The sequence below is a fragment of the Hyaloscypha bicolor genome, assembly GCF_002865645.1.
Source record: "Hyaloscypha bicolor E unplaced genomic scaffold K444scaffold_57, whole genome shotgun sequence".
Lineage (NCBI taxonomy): Eukaryota > Fungi > Ascomycota > Leotiomycetes > Helotiales > Hyaloscyphaceae > Hyaloscypha > Hyaloscypha bicolor.
Genome location: NW_020194559.1, coordinates 335,238 through 354,004, shown reverse-complemented (window position 1 = coordinate 354,004; position 18,767 = coordinate 335,238). Strand labels below are relative to the sequence as shown.

The 18,767-nt window shown below is 52.4% G+C and overlaps 5 protein-coding genes across 5 annotated transcripts; 2 read left to right on the top strand and 3 right to left on the bottom strand.

The window, feature by feature from the left end:
* Nucleotides 1-187: 187 nt before the first annotated feature.
* K444DRAFT_527584 (uncharacterized protein) lies at nucleotides 188-3,454 on the top strand (the record flags this gene model as incomplete). Its single annotated transcript, XM_024874646.1, has 2 exons — nucleotides 188-2,363; nucleotides 2,412-3,454. The coding sequence occupies 2 exons, from the start codon at nucleotides 188-190 to the stop codon at nucleotides 3,452-3,454; spliced, it is 3,219 nt and encodes a 1,072-aa protein (XP_024737812.1).
* Nucleotides 3,455-5,416: 1,962 nt separating this feature from the next.
* K444DRAFT_527256 (HET-domain-containing protein) lies at nucleotides 5,417-5,980 on the bottom strand (the record flags this gene model as incomplete). The annotated part of the gene is made up of 1 exon (XM_024874622.1): nucleotides 5,417-5,980. A coding segment is annotated over one exon (564 nt), but the record flags the coding sequence as incomplete, so codon positions are not given.
* A 1,001-nt stretch (nucleotides 5,981-6,981) lies between these two features.
* Nucleotides 6,982-7,324, top strand: K444DRAFT_482185 (uncharacterized protein; the record flags this gene model as incomplete). Its single annotated transcript, XM_024873015.1, has 2 exons — nucleotides 6,982-7,103; nucleotides 7,282-7,324. Coding segments are annotated over 2 exons (165 nt in total), but the record flags the coding sequence as incomplete, so codon positions are not given.
* Nucleotides 7,325-9,610: 2,286 nt separating this feature from the next.
* On the bottom strand, nucleotides 9,611-12,868 carry K444DRAFT_527413 (uncharacterized protein; the record flags this gene model as incomplete). Its single annotated transcript, XM_024874635.1, has 4 exons — nucleotides 9,611-9,783; nucleotides 9,823-11,737; nucleotides 11,817-12,198; nucleotides 12,264-12,868. The coding sequence occupies 4 exons, from the start codon at nucleotides 12,866-12,868 to the stop codon at nucleotides 9,611-9,613; spliced, it is 3,075 nt and encodes a 1,024-aa protein (XP_024737809.1).
* A 4,158-nt stretch (nucleotides 12,869-17,026) lies between these two features.
* K444DRAFT_612187 (uncharacterized protein) lies at nucleotides 17,027-18,186 on the bottom strand. The gene has a single exon (XM_024880081.1). It carries the CDS (start codon nucleotides 18,141-18,143, stop codon nucleotides 17,148-17,150), a length of 996 nt encoding a protein of 331 aa, XP_024737808.1. The 5' UTR covers nucleotides 18,144-18,186; the 3' UTR covers nucleotides 17,027-17,147.
* Nucleotides 18,187-18,767: the final 581 nt, after the last annotated feature.

Sequence of the window (18,767 nt, the reverse complement as noted above, 5' to 3'; positions counted from 1 at the left end):
GCAAAAGGTGTCGCTGACATGATTTGCCTGACCCGTGCGGGGTCAAGACTTTCGTGAGAGAGCCTCGGAGCCTCGCCAAGTTGGGCTTTCATGGAGAGTCATATAGTCCACCCGACTCTCCCGCTTGTTGATCAGAGAAGACTGATAAAGGTAGATTTGTTCTAAGTTACTTGACTTAGTTTTCCAAATGGAGCCTCCCAATCTCCTACCGGTAGTAGTCGACGATCTCAGAGAGCAAATCAAAAGACTTGAGGCGCGGCTTACGGGCATCGAGAACCATGGTCGATCCGACTTTATCCAAGACACGACTGGCGACGCCGAGCAGGAGGAGAGCAGCGTTGGAGAGTATAGAAGAGGCCACGATCAGCAAACAAGCTCGATGAAAACCATCCCAAAGGTGCGCAAATGCAACTTCATGGAGTTTAAAAATCGCTTCACAGAGGAAGACGGCTGTTACGCGATCGATGTCTTAGAATCTGGCGTTCTTCTAGACCAAGAGATTCATCAGGAGCAATTGTTGCGTGAACGCCTTGGCGAGAGCAGCGGGAGAGCCCTTTCGCGTGCTGCAAAGCGCAAGGCGGATGCTCTTGTGAAGGAAGCCAATCGCACCAATGACGCCTTGCGCAACGCTCAATCCGATGATATTTGGATTCGGCGTATACGAATTCAGTCTCCAGCGCTCCTCAGAATCTTCTCAAAGATCCAAGGAGAGACTTGGTCCGCAAGGCCAAGGGTGTATTATCGTCCTTTCTGTCCGCTAATTTACTACTTGCCAAAAATGAAAAAAGTCTTAGGGGAGTTGGAAAAGCGGTGGGCCTCTCATCTGGATGGCACATCAGGAGAGGCTCCCGGCAAGAGTATCGGGGATGATGTAGAGGTAGGCGAGGAAGGCGAGGAAGGGGAGGAAGTGGAGGAAGCCCTCGATGATAGCCCGGCTGCCTTGGCTGTTATGCGCTGCTTTGTGGAATTCCTGGACAAAGATGTAGTACCGGACTCTGTCCGCTTTGCCAGTCTGGACTATTCGAGCGATGCGAGGATCCGATTCTCCGATCTGTGCTACCTCTTCAGGACAGGTGATACTATCTACCGGCCAGTCGAGGGCGAATTGCCCGGATGCCGGGATTCGCGAATGGGACAGAGAGCCTGGAGAGTATACCATGTTGATTACTCCAGCGGCAGAATTCAAGCTCCTTCTTCGGACCATCACAACTCCGTCCACCAAGGGCCGGAAGTCAATGACGGTCGTTTTACAATGCAATCATATTGTATCGACCACACTGGCGACGAGCTATGTGTGATAACAAACTCCTTCACCATACCGCCATATGAAGGACTGAAGCCTGTCAACTCTTTGCCTATCTTCCCTCTTCGATTTGTGGCGGACCACAAGCATTTTCTTCAGTTAGCCATGGACGCTGGAGACCAGGTTTTGCGTTCCATCGAGACAAAGCACGCAACTTACAATAGCTGGACAATCATACGTAACCCAAAGGGAAGTTTCGTTACTGATGCAAATGGTGTAATTCTGAAGCATCCTGAACACGTCAATAGTGAGGTGATGGTGGACTACGGAGAAGCGTTCCAGGCCTGTCCTTCTTGGCGGCCTGAACGCGCATTCCTGAAACCAGAAACCGTGAACCAGACTACGGTCTCCGACGACTTCAACATTCATTGGTGGTCAGGACCGGATAGGGCTAGACTGTTAAGAGAATCGAGCGAGATCAGGCCGCGTCGGACAGGAATACATGTCTTGCAGCGGAACAAGTTCGTGTCAGAAGACCCTTTTCTTGCTGCAGATAGCGAGAATCAACAACTGGGGCAACATACCACCAAGAAGCATCTCCGTCATGAGGACAAGGTGCTGATTACATGCCGTGTCTTTGCATACGTCTTCAGGGAAAGAAAATTTGCTCACCTGGACGTGCAACGGCTGAAGCCTTCCGCACAATCAAGGGATGCCCTTGACTCTCTAAGGATCCCAGAAGAAACCAAGGATCTTATTCAGGGTTCTGTTCGAGGCCACTTCATCCAGAAAGAATTTGAAAAAAGAAACGGCGAGGAAGGCCTATCGCTAGATGTGATCCAAGGAAAAGGAACCGGCCTGTTTATACTCCTCCATGGCGTACCTGGTGTGGGTAAAACCGCGACTGCAGAAGCGGTAGCGCAAGCTAATGGCAAGCCGTTATTTAAGATCACTGTCGGTGACCTTGGCCTCACTCCAGATCAGGTAGAGTCTTCTTTGAGGCACATCTTTCGACTCGCGAGCAACTGGGACTGCATTCTTTTGATGGATGAAGTGGATACATTCTTTTCCCAACGTTCGAAAGGAGATGCGGCGATGACCAAGAACGCACTTGTATCAGGTGAGTACCGAAGGATTGCAGATTGATGCCACAAGCTGACCACTTCAGTCTTTTTACGGGTTCTGGATTACTATACTGGTATTCTGTTCCTGACCACCAACCGTGCGGGAGCTTTGGACGAGGCATTCAAATCTCGAATACACTACAAGCTGTACTTCCCTCCGTTGGACAAACAGCAGACTCTTGACATCTGGAAACTCAACATTCAACGGCTACGGCACGTCGAGGAACAGTGCAAGGAGAGACGGGCTCTGAAAATTTCCGAAACTGCCATCCTGGACTTTGCTGAGCACCAGTTTGACAACAACGAGAAACGTGATGGACAGTGGAACGGTCGTCAGATCCGCAATGCATTCCAAGTGGCCAGGAGCTTGGCCTTATTCGAGGCAGCGAATGAGGCAGCACGAAGGACGGGATTGAGTTCTAATGAGCCTGCCCCAGCTGCTGTAATGGATGTGAAACACTTCCTCCTAATGCATCAAATTACCGAATCCTTCGACAACTATATGAAAGAAGTGTTTTCTGGAATGAACGATGGGGATCTCGCATTGGAAATGGAGCATCGCGCAGACCACTGGACAAACAGCCGGTGGGCGAAGAAAATCGGGGGGCTTGAGGAGTATAGAGATCGTTATAACAGCTACGATGGCAGGAGATCACCCTTCGAAGGGCCTCCTTCTCGAGGTTTCACTGGTCGGCCGAGGAGCAGCAGCCATAAGGAAAGCCGTCCCTCTTTCTCAATTCCAGTCTCAACGCAGCTTTATTCATCAAACACCCTTCAGCCACCTCTCGCTGCTGGATACGATGAGGCGGTCGTGGATGATCTAGGGGGTGACATGTTTCCATTAACGTCACCCAACTCACGCCAGCGCCACCAATCCAATCCATTTGAATCTTTCGAAGGAGAGTACACGGCTGGACGCAATGCGAATGACAGCCCGAGGGTTGCATCTGGCCCCAATTTCAAATCACTTACACGGGGCAATGGAGGCTACTCTTTTGGGAGAGATAGTCGTCGCCAGAGCAATTTTGAAGCAGAGCCAGATTATAGGAAGGAAAGAAATGAGTATGGGAAGAGGGAAAGAGAATAATGATGGAATCTCATATCAAATGGATTACTAAGTCGTTGGAGCTGCTAGATTTTCAAACACGCCAACCGCTGGAGGAGAGTTTTATTATAGAGACTAAGAGCTAAGTACGTACACTAGTTGCTGGGTTGCACTCGATTGCGGCTGTTGAATCTGTGCAAGACTGGAGTACGATGAGTTGGTTTTCCCTGATTTCCTTGTCGAGAAGGTTGTAAATAAATTTTTCGTCAATCGTGGTGAGAAATAAAACATAAGGCTGTGCTTATATCAAACTCGAAGTGAAAGTCGATAGCCGAAGGTTTTGCAGAACTTGAAAACGGGAATTGCGTCCATTGATTGAACTCCAAAAAGAGGGGATGGCGTCGAAAAACTTTAGCAGCCAGGTGTTGGGCTGGCCATTCAGTTTGGTCACCTTGGAGAATCCACCGTAAGGAAAAGACATGCCCAATTAGGCGAAGTTCTGCATCGTGCCAAGCTTTGGGAAGACTGCAGACCAGGTCCTGGGGAAGGACTCTCCGGATTCAAACCCCAGAACAAAGCCAGCATGTTTGCAGCCTAAAGGCCTGCCGTCCTCGTTGCCCCGTTTCAGTATTCGTAATATATACCCAGTCCCATCTACTGCTCGTCCGGAAGTGTCACGAATGTCAGATGGCAATGTGACAGTGACTCAAACCAGTTTGTATCTTCCAGCTCTGAGAGTGCTAAAGGCTTAGTTGTGCTCCACGTTATCGTGTCGTAACCCTCTGCAGTCTTTCGGGCAATAGCGAGAGGGTCTGGACCGTCAACCTCCCAGATTGTATCTCCAGGCAAAACTTCTTTGGGTGCAAGGCCAATCACACCATTGTTATCGACAAAGATTTTGATTTGCGACTCGGGAAGATATCGATAAGGATGGTTGCGTACGGTATGGATCAGCTTCCGAGCATAACCAGCAAGGGTTCCCCATTTATCTCCTTTGACCAACCCCGCCCAGGAGGCAGCAAGGTTTGCTGAACTTGAGATGTCTGATCTTTGAAACTGTCCATTATCCTCAACGATAACATCTGTCCCTGCAGTCACCGCCGTGTTTCTCTCTCGCGATAAAGACATCCGCGAATTTATCGTTTCACGCAACACCCAAGCCCAGCGGTTAAATATAACTGATGACTTTAACTTGTTTGCGAATGTGTTCCCATAATATGGGTTTGTAGGGTAAGTTGCAGCCCCCAACCGTTTTGCCGAACCTAGTTCCAATCTTGATCCTCCACCCCAGTCCACTTTCATTTTTCCGGCTATAATTGACCTGACGTCTGGATCTTGCCCTAGAGGAGGGTGGCCTCAGTAATTCTATACACTCTGGAGATATTGTAACTCATTGACATGTAGATACGGAGACCACCGTGGCCGACGCACGGTTTCAGTCTCTTTATCTAGTGCTTCAAGTGGAGTTGTATAAATAATGGCACCAAGGAGCCGTTGGAACCTAGTTGGCAACACCCCGACTTCGATGACATCCGGGAGAGAATACCTCTTCTCGCAAATGCGGTGAACAATATCCGCCAACATTACTGGTTGAGTAAAATCTGCTGCAAGCGGGAAGAGCGCCTCGAGATGCTCTTCGAGATGCTCGTCGAGGTAATGCGAAATGGCGTTGTTGCAGATCTCAAATGCTGTCTTGGAGTAATCAACAAACACTTGAGCTTTGCAACACTGCTTCGAGAGGAAGAAGAGACCAAATATCTTGTCTCTGGGGTCTTGACACACGGCTTCACCGAATTCAAAAAGTATGTCAACAAGAGTGTGGTCAGAAGACTCTATTCGGTTTCGATGCTGCGATAATCGTACCGGTTGCAAATGTAGAAACTCCTGGGCAGTGTCTGGATTCCAAGTGCGGTATTTCCCATAGGCAGCCAGTAAATCTCGAATCTTAGTAAATACTTCTCCAGGTAATGTATCTTTTCCACAACAAAGGACGACGTCAGAGGCCAGCACGACTTCTTGAATGATCCAAAGCCGTCCCCAATAGGGCATCTCACATAAATTCTTAATTGCAGCCCACTTTTCCTTGAACCGAAGACTATCACATTCTGCTACTGGCACCGATCCCTCGTATATCTGGTTGAGAAACGACATGGCATGATGGCTAGTCTCTGTCTCAGGCCCGAGCCAGGCAATCACACAATGGGCTTGGCGATAAATCGAGCTCATGAAACCAACTTGATGATTGCGCTCCGCGATATTATCTTGGTTAATGCAGACAGCATCAACCCATAATATTCTTTCTTCTTCTGCGAGACGAAGTTGATTGAGTGCGAGCCAGAGATTCCGACGAATCTGGTATGCTTTCCCCTCAATCTTGATGGTTTGAGGATCGGCTTCGTCTCCCCACATGTAGGAGAGAGCTTCGTAATGTGGTCGATCATACAGAATTGCATTCAGGATCTTGCACTCGATTGCGGCTGTTGGGTCTGGACAAGGCTGGAGTGCGACGAGTCTGATTTCTTTAATATCCCCATTCAAGATGTTGTATTCGAATCTTTGGTCCTCCATTGTCCGCGTAAGTATCCTTCAGATAGTGTTGAAGCGTCAAAGAGACTTCAGTTTCTGTGGTGAAAAATGATGTTTCCGCGGCGAAGAGGCTGCACGCATTGTTGAACGTCAGGCCGCAAGCAGAGTCATTGACGCCTGACATCTACGTGGTTGGCCAAGCCGACGCTTCAAAGTTCGAGCATCGGGGGTTCCCTTCAATCAAAGAACCGCAAGCAACAAAAATATCGCGCGATACAATAGCAATAAGCAGCATGAATGAATGTCATTCCACAATTCTTGAAGATCAATCTGCCTTGCAGAACCTTGCAATCACCAAGAGAAACGCAGCAATTCAACGCAAGCATTACACTCAGCCCGCCCGTAGATAGGCCGACACTCAATTGTACAAGTATTCAAGAATGTTTGGCACTCCGAACCTTCAGCAACTCGCGTCCTTGACATCGAAAGCGAAAAGTTTCCACGGTTGATGATGAAGAAAGCGAGATGGGAAAGGGGAAAATACTCGCCAAGACATGGTCCGTGCACGAGGCTATCGAATGTTTACACCACCAGCACCAACGCGCCTCCTCGGTTTCCCCAAACTCCATCCAAACCACAACCTTTCCACGACATAGCTGCAACCAATTCCTCCTTAATCACCCTCTCAACCCAACCACCCTGGTCCCACCTAGCTCCTCGACCTCACCTCAAACCCTCACAATCGCAAACCCACGTTTCGAAACCCGAAATCTCGAACGCGTCGCACACACCACCAAAGGGTTAAGAAGCAGAAAACGAAAATGACATCCCGAATCCCCAACCCCTCCGCGCCACGCCTCAGCACAGCACCAAGCAGTATCAAGCCGCGACAACTGGTACGCCATCTCCTCTTTTCCCTCCATTCTTCCTCCCTCTCCATTTCCGCTACCCCGCCTCTCCTTTCATTCCCAACACCTCCCCTCTCCACCTCGTCCCCAAAACCAGAACAGAGGCAAAGAAAGCAGCTAACGGTAGGCGAACAGTCACACCTCCACGCCCAACTCGCATCCCTCTCCGCCAATCTCGCAGATCTCGAGAATCTCTTGCGGATGACGAGCGTACAAGCCGAGAGCGTGAGAGGATTGGGGGCTTGGCATGGGGGATTGTATGTGCGCGTTTCATATCCGCTTCTTCCCATCCCCTTTGCTTATGATATCGGGTTCTTGGATCCTTGGCTAGGAAAGGTTGAGGATGAGAAGGAGAAGAACATTTATTGACAGAACGGAAGATGGAATTGGTGAATATTGATGGGGATAAGGATAAGGGCTAACGAAAGCAAATAGGTTCATGGCAGCGTCGAAAGTGCTGGGTGAAGAGACTATTGCTGCGACGACGGCGAGGGAACGGCAGCAAGCTTCACACCAGGGGCAACGGAGTGGGGGTGGAGGTTCTGAATCATGAATTCGACTTGGAAGGCGGGAGAAGATGATGATTTGATGATTAGGATACGTTATGTTGAACGGACATGTGGATATCCAGAAGCATGGGTGATATGGATACATGGAGGATGAAGGGGACGAGAGAGGAGTCACGTCGAGCACAGCATGGGTTAGGTTGAGACCCTGGCGTGGCTGGAAGGGCGATGTCAAAGAAATCCAGCGAGGAGAGAAGGCGAGCATCTACGTTGAAGCTCGTGGAAAAGCAGAGGTGCTGCCGGATGAGGAATAAGAAAGACAGCTCATTCCCATCCTCTCGATTCTCGGCTTATGTGCCCCCTTTTCAGGTAGTTCCAATCCCAAAATTTGATATTTCATTCCCCTGTTGCTAGTCTGAATACCTCTTCATCAATCTCACTATTCCCTCTCTCAATTCCCTCTCTCAATTCCCTCTCTCAATTCCCTCTCTCAATTCCCTCTCTCAATTCCCTCTCTCAATTCCCTCTCTCTCTCTCAATTCCCTCTCTCAATTCCCTCTCTCAATTCCCTCTCTCAATTCCCTCTCTCAATTCCCTCTCTCAATTCCCTCTCTCAATTCCATCTCTCAATTCCATCTCCAGCCCAAAATCTGCCCTTCTCTCACACAACTCACATCTCCACTCCTCCCACTTAAGCCTCAGGAAGCTACTCTTCTCACCTCCCATCCACCCTCCACTCATCCCCCACCACATCCCAACCCCCTTCTCCCCTCTCACCATCACCCCAACCCCACCTCCCCACCCAAAGACCCCTTCCCCATCTTCCCAATCCCCCGCATCTCCAACCCCCGAACCCGCCAAGCAACCAAGCTGTAAACACAGAACCGACTCCACCTTCACCGCGATCCCGAATCCCGCCTTTCCTTCCCCTTTCGCCGTTCCCAGTACTCCTCTTCTCTCCTCCTCCACTTCTTTTCTCCTTCCACTCAACTCCCTCTCCTCTCAATATCAATATAAATACCAAACCTAGCATTCCCTTCACCCCACCCCACCCCATCTCTCACCCCCTTCCCACAGCCTAGCTCACAATCCCTCATTCTCTTTCTCCGCAAGCGACACACCCACCCACTCGCAAGCTCGAAGGCAAGATTCGCGGTACATCTATTTTCAACGAATCTACTCCGCATAGTTGAGAGTCTGACATCACTTTCAGTTACTAAGATGCGAAAACGATGTCGTGGGAAATTGATCTAGGTTTTTGAGAAAGAAGGGAAGGGAAAGAAAGAAAGAAAGGAGAGGGTGTAGTTAACCCAACCATTACCTTTCAAGAAAAGGAAAGAAAGGTTGCTGGAACGAAGCGAGATATCCATCTCCCCCTTTTACCCTAGAGCTAGCAATATGAAGCTAAGTGACAACTGCATATTTGAACCCCAACAATCTGAAACGAAAACGAGCTAGGAAAACATCACAGCACATTAAAAGGGGGGCTAGAGTTTCGGATCATTAAACGACGTATTATATCTGCTCTGCTCTGCTCTGCTCTCTCTATATCTCAACTCTCAGATGCCCGCCACCTCATCTCCGTCCAAGCACGCGCAAGAGCACTTCACTTCACTTCAAATCCAGGTATCAGGGTATCAGGTATCATCCACCCCTCACTCATTCGCATCATAACCCATTCGTTCGCAGCCTGATCGATCGATCTCTCGATCAATCCGATTCGATCATAAGTAACCCAACCCATACCAGCCACCCCAGTCTATCCTGCAAAAAAAAAAACAGTGAAAACCCAATCAATCAATCAAAACAAAAAACATTTCGTAACCCCCCGCCCCATCCCCAGATAAAAAGCGAGCCCGATCTCCAATGCGGAAGCGGCTCGCCGGGAAACAAAAAAAAGCGAAGAAAACAGGGAGTAAGAGCAAAAAAGCAAACGATGGTATCAATCCCAAAGGCCCAGATCTCCTCCCCGAACATTTGCAAAAAAAACAACAACAAAAAAAATAGTTCGAAGAAGAAGAAAGGTAATTGCGGTCCGGAAGATAACAGCGCCCGTGTATCCGTCCGTCCGCCAAGATTAAAACAAAGAGGATGATGGAAAGAAACGCCGGTTTGTATGCATATCCCTCGTGTCCCCGCTCGGATTCCCCCATCAGAAAGAAAGCAAGAAAGCTCTTCTGCAAAGCCCGAGTTTGGAGATAGAAAACCCCAGATTAAAAGGGAGGCCCCCTCTCGCCTGAGCTCGAGAGTCGTCGTCCTCACAGACTCATGGTCAGCCATTCCCACTCCTGCGGTCCGGTGCCCGCGCCCACACCAGGATTCATCATCTGCTGTCCCTGCATGCCCATCATGCCGCCCATCGCCATGCCGCCGGGTCCCATCGGGCGCGTCGCCATGCCGAACCCGTTTGCGAGGCCCACGCCTCCGTTCCCTATATTCATGCCCCCGCCCATATTCATACTCCCCAGACTGCCGGCACTGCCCATCAACGCCTTGGCCGCTTCGTTGCTGCCGGTAGAGTTCTCGGGTGAATCGACGTCCATGGCTTGATCGATGGCTGAGACGGACTTGCTGTGCCGTCGTTGCCGTTTGGGTGCTACGGCTTGGGAGCGCGTGGCTGTTGCTGCGGCGCCGGGACCGGGTGTTGCTTTGGGGGGAGCGGCGGCGATTGGTACGACGCCTTTGCCGCCTGAGATCCCCGTCGTTCCAACGGACGAGCCAGCGGAGCCGTGGTAAGAAGTCGGCGTGCTGGCTGTGCTCCCTCCTGCTCCTCCGCTACCTGTAACAGAGGGCGGGGACTGGCTTTCATTGACGGAGCGAGCGCGATTGGAGGTTGGAGTTGTGACTTGGGTAGCGGGCGCTGTGCTAGAGGCTGGTGCAACGATGGAGTTCTTTCTCGTGCTTGGACCGCTGGTAGTTTGTGGTTGGGAGCCCATCTTCTTCGATGCCCGGGTTGCAGCTCCGCCTGAGGCTCCAACTGGGAGTGAAGCACCCGATCCCCGGTTGCGTTTCTTAATAACGTCTGTTTTCAGGGAAAGAGGTCGAACGACGCCGTGGAGCTTGAGGAAAAGACCACAGGCGTTGCAAAGCGGGTGACCTTCGGGGTTTCGTCGCCAGAGGGGTGTCGTCTGCGTAAAGCAGTTCGTGCAAGTCGTTGGAACGCCATTCTCGCCCTGAGCACCCGCCGCACCAGCAAGATTCGTCGAAGAGCCATGTTTGGAGCCTCCAGGGGAAGACGGCCGACTCGGAGCCACTGATGAAAATCCAGACATTTGATCAGGCGGCGAGTTTGGGTTCGACATCTGCTCGAACATGCCGGTTCGTTGACCCATCAAAGCCGTGTTTGGCGTCGATGCCGTCCTCGGGATCTTCTGCCTCCTATCATTTCCATTCCTTGAACGGTTATCGGAAACCGATTGCGTCGAGGCGTGCGTTCTACCTAGCGAGCCTCCCGATCCATCCCACTCGACAGACCCCATATCGGCAGTGCCTCCAATCGTAACCTGTTTCCTGGGCGGACCACCAGGATAACGCGCAGCTTGCGTGTTGAACTGTCCCGGTAAACTGGCATCCCACTGCAGACCACCTGGTCCCATCTCCATGCTCGGATCTTCCATTGGCGACTGCGCAAACTCGTGCTGCATCATGAGCGTCCTGTCCGCGAACGCACCCCCCTCCTCTTCATCCCCATCCGAATCAGCTCCAAAGCTAAACATGTTCTCATGGCCCATGTTGACGCCAGGCGACCGCGCTGGATGGTCTGATTGAAATACTTGCGAGGGATCTATATGCTGTGTCATTCCGAAAGATCCAGGGGCTGTGAATGAATTCGACTGTCCGCCCGCCGTCACAGCGGTGAACATCGAGCCCCCGTTAGCATTATACATGTACTGCGGAGCCATCGAATTCGATAAGCTCGAGGGCCCATGGTTAAATGTATGAGGCCTTTGATGTCGCATATCGATGCCGCGCTGCTGGAAATACACTTCCTGGTTTTCCGGAATTGGCTGCGGTGTCGAGACAGCGGATGGATAAGCACTTCCGGGGGGCGAGTAATAATCATTAGAGTTCAGCGAGGAAGAGGGCATCGAGGCATTATTGTACATGGCGGAAAAGGGCCCGTGCTGCACGAGGGGGGAGTGTGAGGGCGAGAAGGGGAAGTTCTGCTGATACGGGCCAGCGGAAGTAATGATCGGGTCGTGTTCCATGTTGAACGTGTCGAGCTGGAAAGGCATGCCCGGATGACTGTGGTGCATCATCTCCGCAGGATGCGGCTGATCGAGCGAATACTCATTGAGGTCCGCATCATGGTCGGGGTCGTTGGGTATCATGACGCTGTTCACGGCTGGTACTTGGGGGGAGAAGTCCGCTGGTCGCTTCCGGGGCTTTTTAATTGTCAGTAGCTATCGCAGGTGGCGCTTTTAAAAAGCAAGTTTGATAGCTCCCAAAGAAATCGTAACTCACGCGTCGCTCGTCAATCGACGTTTTTCGAACATGTCTTTGCACATAGTTGAACTCCTCATTGTTTCGCGGGTTGTGATGCGGGACTGGCACGGACTGCGGGACCGCGAATTGGGAGGAGGATTCCTTCCGCAACTTGATTGGAATGGCCGAGGCCACGGCATTGGAGGACTTCTCAAGTTCCTTCTTATTGAGCTCCGGCGAAGGCGACACGCCAATCCCAGCAGGCGTAGAGATAATGTCCGCGAAGATGAGGTCGTCGATGTTCATCGCATCTGGATGTTCTGGCTGCTGCGCATTTGTCGGCGTCTGGTCCGACGATTTCCTCAGCTGTGCAATCCCACTCGGTGCACTGCTCGCAGCATGATTGTTTGCAGAATTCTGCCTCGATAACCTGGGAGAATAAGTCAGACACGGGTTCATTTCCACAATGACAGCTCCAAAACGCACCTGGCCGCCTCCTCCTGCTTGCGCTTGCGCAAACTCATGGCCATCATGCGCCAGGTCAAGTTCTCCATGCGCTCCTGGTTGGGCAATTGCTTCTTGGTCTTGCTGTATAACCTCCATATCTGCGTCGCCAGCGGGTCCTTCTTTTGCATCTCATCTGGGCTGTCGAGCTCCTCGCTGGTAGCGTCGTCTTTCCATGTCGGAAAGAAGCTCTCGCGCAGCAATTCCTTGCGCGCACTGTTCGCCGCCGAGAAATCCAGCTTGTCCAAGTCGCTCGCGCCCGCGGCCTCTGTCCTCGCCTTTGCGTGTGCGTTTGCGTTTGCGGTGCTGCTGCTGCTGCTGCTGCTCTTATTCTTGCTCTTGCTCGTGGAACCCCAGTCCTGCGGTCCGGCGTGCGAGATCGCAGAGAAAAGCTCGCCCGGCTTTTGCTCGGCAGGTCTGCGAGGAAAACGGAAGTCGTGCTCTGTTATTGAAGTCGATGATGAGGTTGTAGGATTGGACCGAGCCTCTCCATTACTCAGGGCAGTGGAATTCATGGTGTCGGAGGATGCGTGGGCTCGATGCAAGAGTCCCCCACGTTCCTCATATTGCGGTGCCGCGCCAGACATTGCTGGGAGCGACACTCACTCACTCACACCTGCTCCGAACGGGCCTCCCTCCAATGCACTGATGGGCGGAAGCCGATGGGAGCCAGGTTGGTTCCGCAGTCACTCGCTCGTACGTTGCCGTGCGGTGAAGTTTTTTTTGCTTTTTGCCTGCTTCCCGTGCCCTGGTGCGGTCGACTCCAGACTTTCTTTGAATATGGGGAAAGTAAATAATTGATTTCGGAGGGGTGCGAGGCGCCGTAGCGAGTCGAGGCTGTTGTACCGCGGATGTGTCGCAATATGACGCTCTCGATGTCCTCCGTAGCGGCCGACGGCGAGACGGCTGCGCGAGTGTGCTCGAGGGTCGAGTGAGGTGATGGTGATGGTGACGGTGAAGGCGGAGACTCGTTCACTATTCAGTGTTCAGCGTTCAGTGTTCACTCGACTAGCACGGGTTTTGCCAGAACTGGCATGCGAATGTCGCCTCTGGGTCGCGAGGGGTGAGTAGGTTCGAGTGAGGGCCGGTACTGGGGCTGGGGCTGGGACTGGGACTGGGACTGGGACTGGGTACGTTGGTGGGCTGGCTTGTGGGCTGCAAGTGCTGCACGTCCTCCGTCCAGGCGTTGCTTTCGGTAATGCGGTGGAGACGCTGGGCTTCGACTGGCCGCGCTGCGCCGACTCCGATGAGCACTCACCATATTCACCACTCACAGCCCTCACTCCAGTGGCGGTCGTACCGAGCAGCAACCATGCTGGTCCCGTATGCCTGTCGCTTTAGCGTTCGGGTGCTTTGGGCGAGGAGAGCGCAAGACAGAGAGTGAGGTGGATGCGCCTGCGACTGCGACTGCAACTGCGAGTGCTCGCTGGGGCGGCGATGCGTGCCAGAGCCTTGGCGTGCAGGCCTCCCTAGCCGCGAGCCAGACTCTCGATCGATGCGCTGGGATGGTCGAGGGGAGAATGCGAGTTTACGATGGTAGTGAGCTGTTGAAGAGCAAGAGCACGAGATGGATCAGAGCGAACATGGAGTGACTTTGGTTTGGCTTTGGTCTTGGCCTTGAAAGCGAGCGAGCGAGCGAGCGAGCACGGAGAACTCCCAGTGAGAGCGGAGAACTTGGAGGCTCCAGAGTCAGACATTTGATATTCAAAAGTGACCCCCATCTTCAACTCCCGTAATAGCAGCGTTCCCCCCAACTCTGTTCCGGGTGTGAGAAACCCGTCGACTGTGGGAAGAATCACCCGCCAGGAAGGGACATGGTACCGCCGACCGCACCGCGTCCATCCGATGGAAGGCGACGCTGGCCTTCTCTACTGTAATGACTCGAGTTTCCAACACCCTCCCTATTCGTGTACATCTACCAGCCGCCTGCACTTACATGGCCGCTCTGCATCCACGGTCTGCAGCGACTGTACATGAGGGCGCTTCCTTCGCATTCTCTTCAATTCTGACTTTTGCCTGACAGGCCAAACGAGGACTGGGTCCTCTTCCTCTCCCCCCTTTTCTTCGTTAAAGTCCACAATTTGATGGCGAAAACTAAGGTTGCTGGTTCTGGCAAGGGGATGCGGGCCCCTCAGGACCCTTGACTCCCCTTCAGTGGTGAGCGGCCGTGGAGGGGCCATGGGCATCGCTGCTTTGTGCCGGACCCGGATGCTGGAGAGTCGCCGTCGGTGCTAAGGGTGGGTGAGTGCCCCCCCTGTCCTACATCGTGGGATCAAGTGGGGGTGCAACAGAAGGTGGGCTGCTTGTTTGCTTGCATGCCCTGCTCAAAGAGTTCGACCTTCCTCGACCCAAACACAGCCAGAAAGCAGCATGAGCTATGATGTCTTCGAAGCTGTCAACAAGGCTTCACTGACACGACACGGCTGAGAACTTTGTTGCTTGTCAAGTCGGGCTTCCTCCTGAAAACTACCCCTCATCGTGAAAACCTAAAATTCCCGCCTTCGTCTTACAAGTAGCCCGGACTGACTCGTCACCCGTTGGTCTGCCTCATTTCCAAGCCTTCTCCCAGAGTATGGAAGGAGGCTTCAGAAGGTTTCTGCGATTGATGCTCCAAAAAAAAATTAATTTCAGCGTAGTATACCGACCAGCATAGTCCTATGGACACGGGATGATGAGGGCAAGCTCCTCGGTGCAGGGGCTGATGCTCGATGCTCGATGCTCGATGGCCGGGGGTCGGGGCCAGCGGCAGATGAAGATAATTGGACAATGCCATTTTTTGACATTTTCGTGAAAACGCTTCACATCACTAGATCGTCAGAACGGAGTAAAATTCCCACCAGTATTTGGCTTGCTTCCAAGTGTCTGCAGCTTTGGAAGCAGCTCTGGTCAAAATTTGATGAAAAAGTGTAATAGAGGCGGAAAAAAAAAGTCGAGGCCGCGATCGGGCGAGACTCCATGTCATCTGTAACGAGGAAAAAAAGTGTTTGATATCCTTTTTGCCACCGCGAATAATAGGTTGTCCAGTCTCCTCTGGCGGGGATGGAGTGATCAGTAAAGCTGGGTGAAGCGCACTTGTGGGTTACTAGATGTGGATATCCCTCGGCGTTTGCAGGGGCGCCATGAGGCGCAAAAATGTTGCCGTGGCTCTGCAAGCACATGTGCAGTAGCTCAACGGTGAAGCTGTCGCGACTCACCAGGAGCACACATGCGAGCAAGCAGGATCTAGGAAGGGAACTTCCGTTCCTCTTGTGGATGAAATCCAGGGCTAGAATTTGAAGATGGGCTGGAGAAGACCTTAGAAGCCGCACAGGAGTGGAGGGGATTCAGTCAGACTTTAGTCGAAAGACAAGAACGAAATCGGGGTTTGTTAGCTGCATCGCGGACTCGGTTACAGTATTGTAATGCTGTAGCTCTGGCACGCCGACCCCCCGCGGCCCTCAGAGTTGCTTTTTTCCCAGCAATCTGGTTCGGTTGTCTTCGAGTGCACCTCTTCGAAGCGCGGGTTCCGCATACTGGACCGAAAGCACAAAAGAGAGACGAGGGACATTGACGTCAGAATGCGCCGGATCAACTCAATCTGTGATCGCTAAATCGGACGTCAACCGTGCTGCGTGGGGTCCTAGCTGTGACTTAGCAGGCTACTGTGGGTATGCGACCCTGGCCTGTTCGCGTACTTTGACAGACCCCTCACTTCTATTTCGGAACACAGCCTGAAGATGGTGAAGCCACGACCTCCACGCTGCTTGCTGTCCAAAAGGATCACAAATGTTCCTGCCGCGGCCCTGCTGGCGGACAACTGTACCTTAGTACTGTCGCAACAGCCTCCTCCGAGCCCTAAGGCGTCGTACTACGTACACCTACACCGATCTCCCGCCACTCTGCCGATGTTACTCTAGATGCCCCTCGTCGAGACGGCTGCGCGAGACGGCCGGCGTCAAGAGGTGTTGGTTTTATGGGACCCAATAATGGTAATCTGGCAACTAGTGCGGGAGCTTTGTTTGACTATCAATCTAGCTGTGTGAAGGTTGTCGTCCGGCGTTGAAGAGAGAGAGAAAGAGAGAGAGAGAGAGAAGCAGTAATCCCGAATAATTCCGAAGGAACATCCCCACCACGGGATTCCCAAAGTCTCTGCGGAGAGTTGAGACAACTCACCGACTCGCCGAGTCAACTTACTGATTACTTTTCTCCAGCAAACATATGCGTTTGCGACAGACGCGGCTTGCTTTACATGCACAACGTCGATCCACGAGGAGGCTCGTAATCCGACCCATAAACAGCTTGACTGTTGGACGTCAAAAGACACGTTGTGGAAGTGGAATTGGAATTCAGCAACGTGGTGGGGTGGGGCAGTTTCCAGAGCTGTCTGGGCGCTCCCTTCGCCGGAGGACCCCTAGATCCCACAATTTCACGGGAAAATGGAGGCAATTCGTGGCTGTCTGGGACTGCGCCTTGAGAGGAGCGGCTTGCGATCAAAATCCTCACTCCGAGTGTCAAATCGTATTATGATTGGTTAGCAAATTGTTTTAGTCGTCAGAAGGTTCCGCAGTTGAGGCCAGAGACAGCTAGATCGGCGAGATCTTTCGACAATCCGTGTTACGAGTCATGAGTGTGCACATGGCATGTGGACGCAATTCCACAGCCTTGTCTCCATACTCGAAGATTTGGGGACGTAACCGACGGATGGGGCAAGGTTTCGCACGTAAATTGTTGCAGCCTTGAACCTGGGGATCTGGAGTTGATGAGAATCACAATCTCCGTTCATCTCCATGGAAATTTGCTATTGGTTTTTGAAACCGAGATTCTGGCCTTGCTGGCTCGACTTGCTTCTTCTAACCTCAGCCTAGCTGTGCCACACAGATCAATATTTTAATCGCCGTTCTTGGTTGTCGTTGGGAGCAGCCACTCAGAAGCCGCGTTGCGTGTGTTGCATGTGATATCAAGAGCATGCGGCGTCGTCCTGCATGGCTTGATGAAAGCTAGGACCGTTCCTTGGTAGCGGTGATCCACAGCGGAAGCTTCTCTTGCGCCCACAGCAGATGGAGTCGATGGACTCGTCGTGGAACAACTACTACGGGTGTTTGTTCGATACATTAAAATCGACGGAGCACTAGAGCACGGCAGGAGGCCTCGCTGCTTTGTCGCTCGGCGATGTGGACATTTTGAGGCGCCAGTCTGGAAAAATAATCTCGAAACCAGTTTGCCCCCATGCTTCAAATATGCTCCTCTGCACAGTGCGCACGATGCTGGCGAGGAGGCGTGGGGGTGAGGGTTGCAAATGTGGAAAGAGTAAAAAGAGTTGGCCCTGCTCCGGGGGTCCAGTTCATGCTGTCCAGGGGGGCGTGGGCATCTTCGAAGGGCATCCTGGGAGGTCCATGTGCGCATGCAGATGGGTGCAGATGAGGCCTGCAGCTGCGGGTGAGATTCATCATTTACTGGCGGAGGGACATGGGCATGACGAAAAGACGTGACACCACAGTGAGACAGCCAATGGGAGGCATTTCCACCCGCGTGGGGGTTTACTGGCAAAGCAATTTGCAGTGTCGAGCCTTGCGTAAATTGAGTTCGTGAGGTTGCACATCCCGCGCAACCTGGTTTTGGATGAATGTCCAGCAATGCCTTTCTTCGGAGGTGGATTCCTTTCCTTCGTGATTGGCCGGGCCGGGCGGGTTTCCAGGCGCTTGTTAGGACCAAAGGAGCCTGTTCTGAAGGAGGTTTCGTGAGAAAAGCGGTGACCAGAACGGCAGTTGTGTATGGGAGTTGGGGGTCCATGAAGCAGTTGTCGAAAGGTGTTATGTAAAACGTGGAAGCAGAAAGGAAAGCTGCGACCACGGCCGAAGTGTGTCGTCCAGAGGGGAGGGTCATGTGACGGCCGTACGCTTCCAGAGCCGAGTTCGAGAATCCCTCGTCCGCAAGTTGCAAGTGCAGTGCAAGTGAAAGTCAAAGCAAAGCAAAGCAAAGTAAGCGGGCAACGCGACTCTTATATACACCCTGAGATTGCGGCTTATCAGGGTTAGTTTGTTTGACCTGGTGAGCAGCGATGGTATCATCCCAACCATCCTCACGGAATCTAATCAGGGACCCGACAAGGCGGTTCCATTCGAGGACGACTCTCGCCAATTCCTCCCTCCGCACCGAATTGATTGCGATGTCGACGCTCATTCGACTTCTCCCTGCCACGCTTCACAGCAGTCACAGCAGTGATAAAGATCACTGTGCCACATGACGCAGGAAGGCGACACCACGCCTTCTCCAGAGGACCCTGGATCTCAGATACAGATCCGCCAGGAAGAGGCAAGTCGATGCTATCCGGTAAATAAGCAGCCAGTCGTCTGCCCTGTCCATGATCGCCCGCTATCTCAACGGCCTGGCTGCCAGGCTGTGTGACCCCCTCAGAACCTCAGATCTCCGCCATTCCTACTTATCGCTATCTCTCAGATTGGCATTGTGAGATACCGTAGGTCGCCATTGCGTACCGACGGCTGTCGC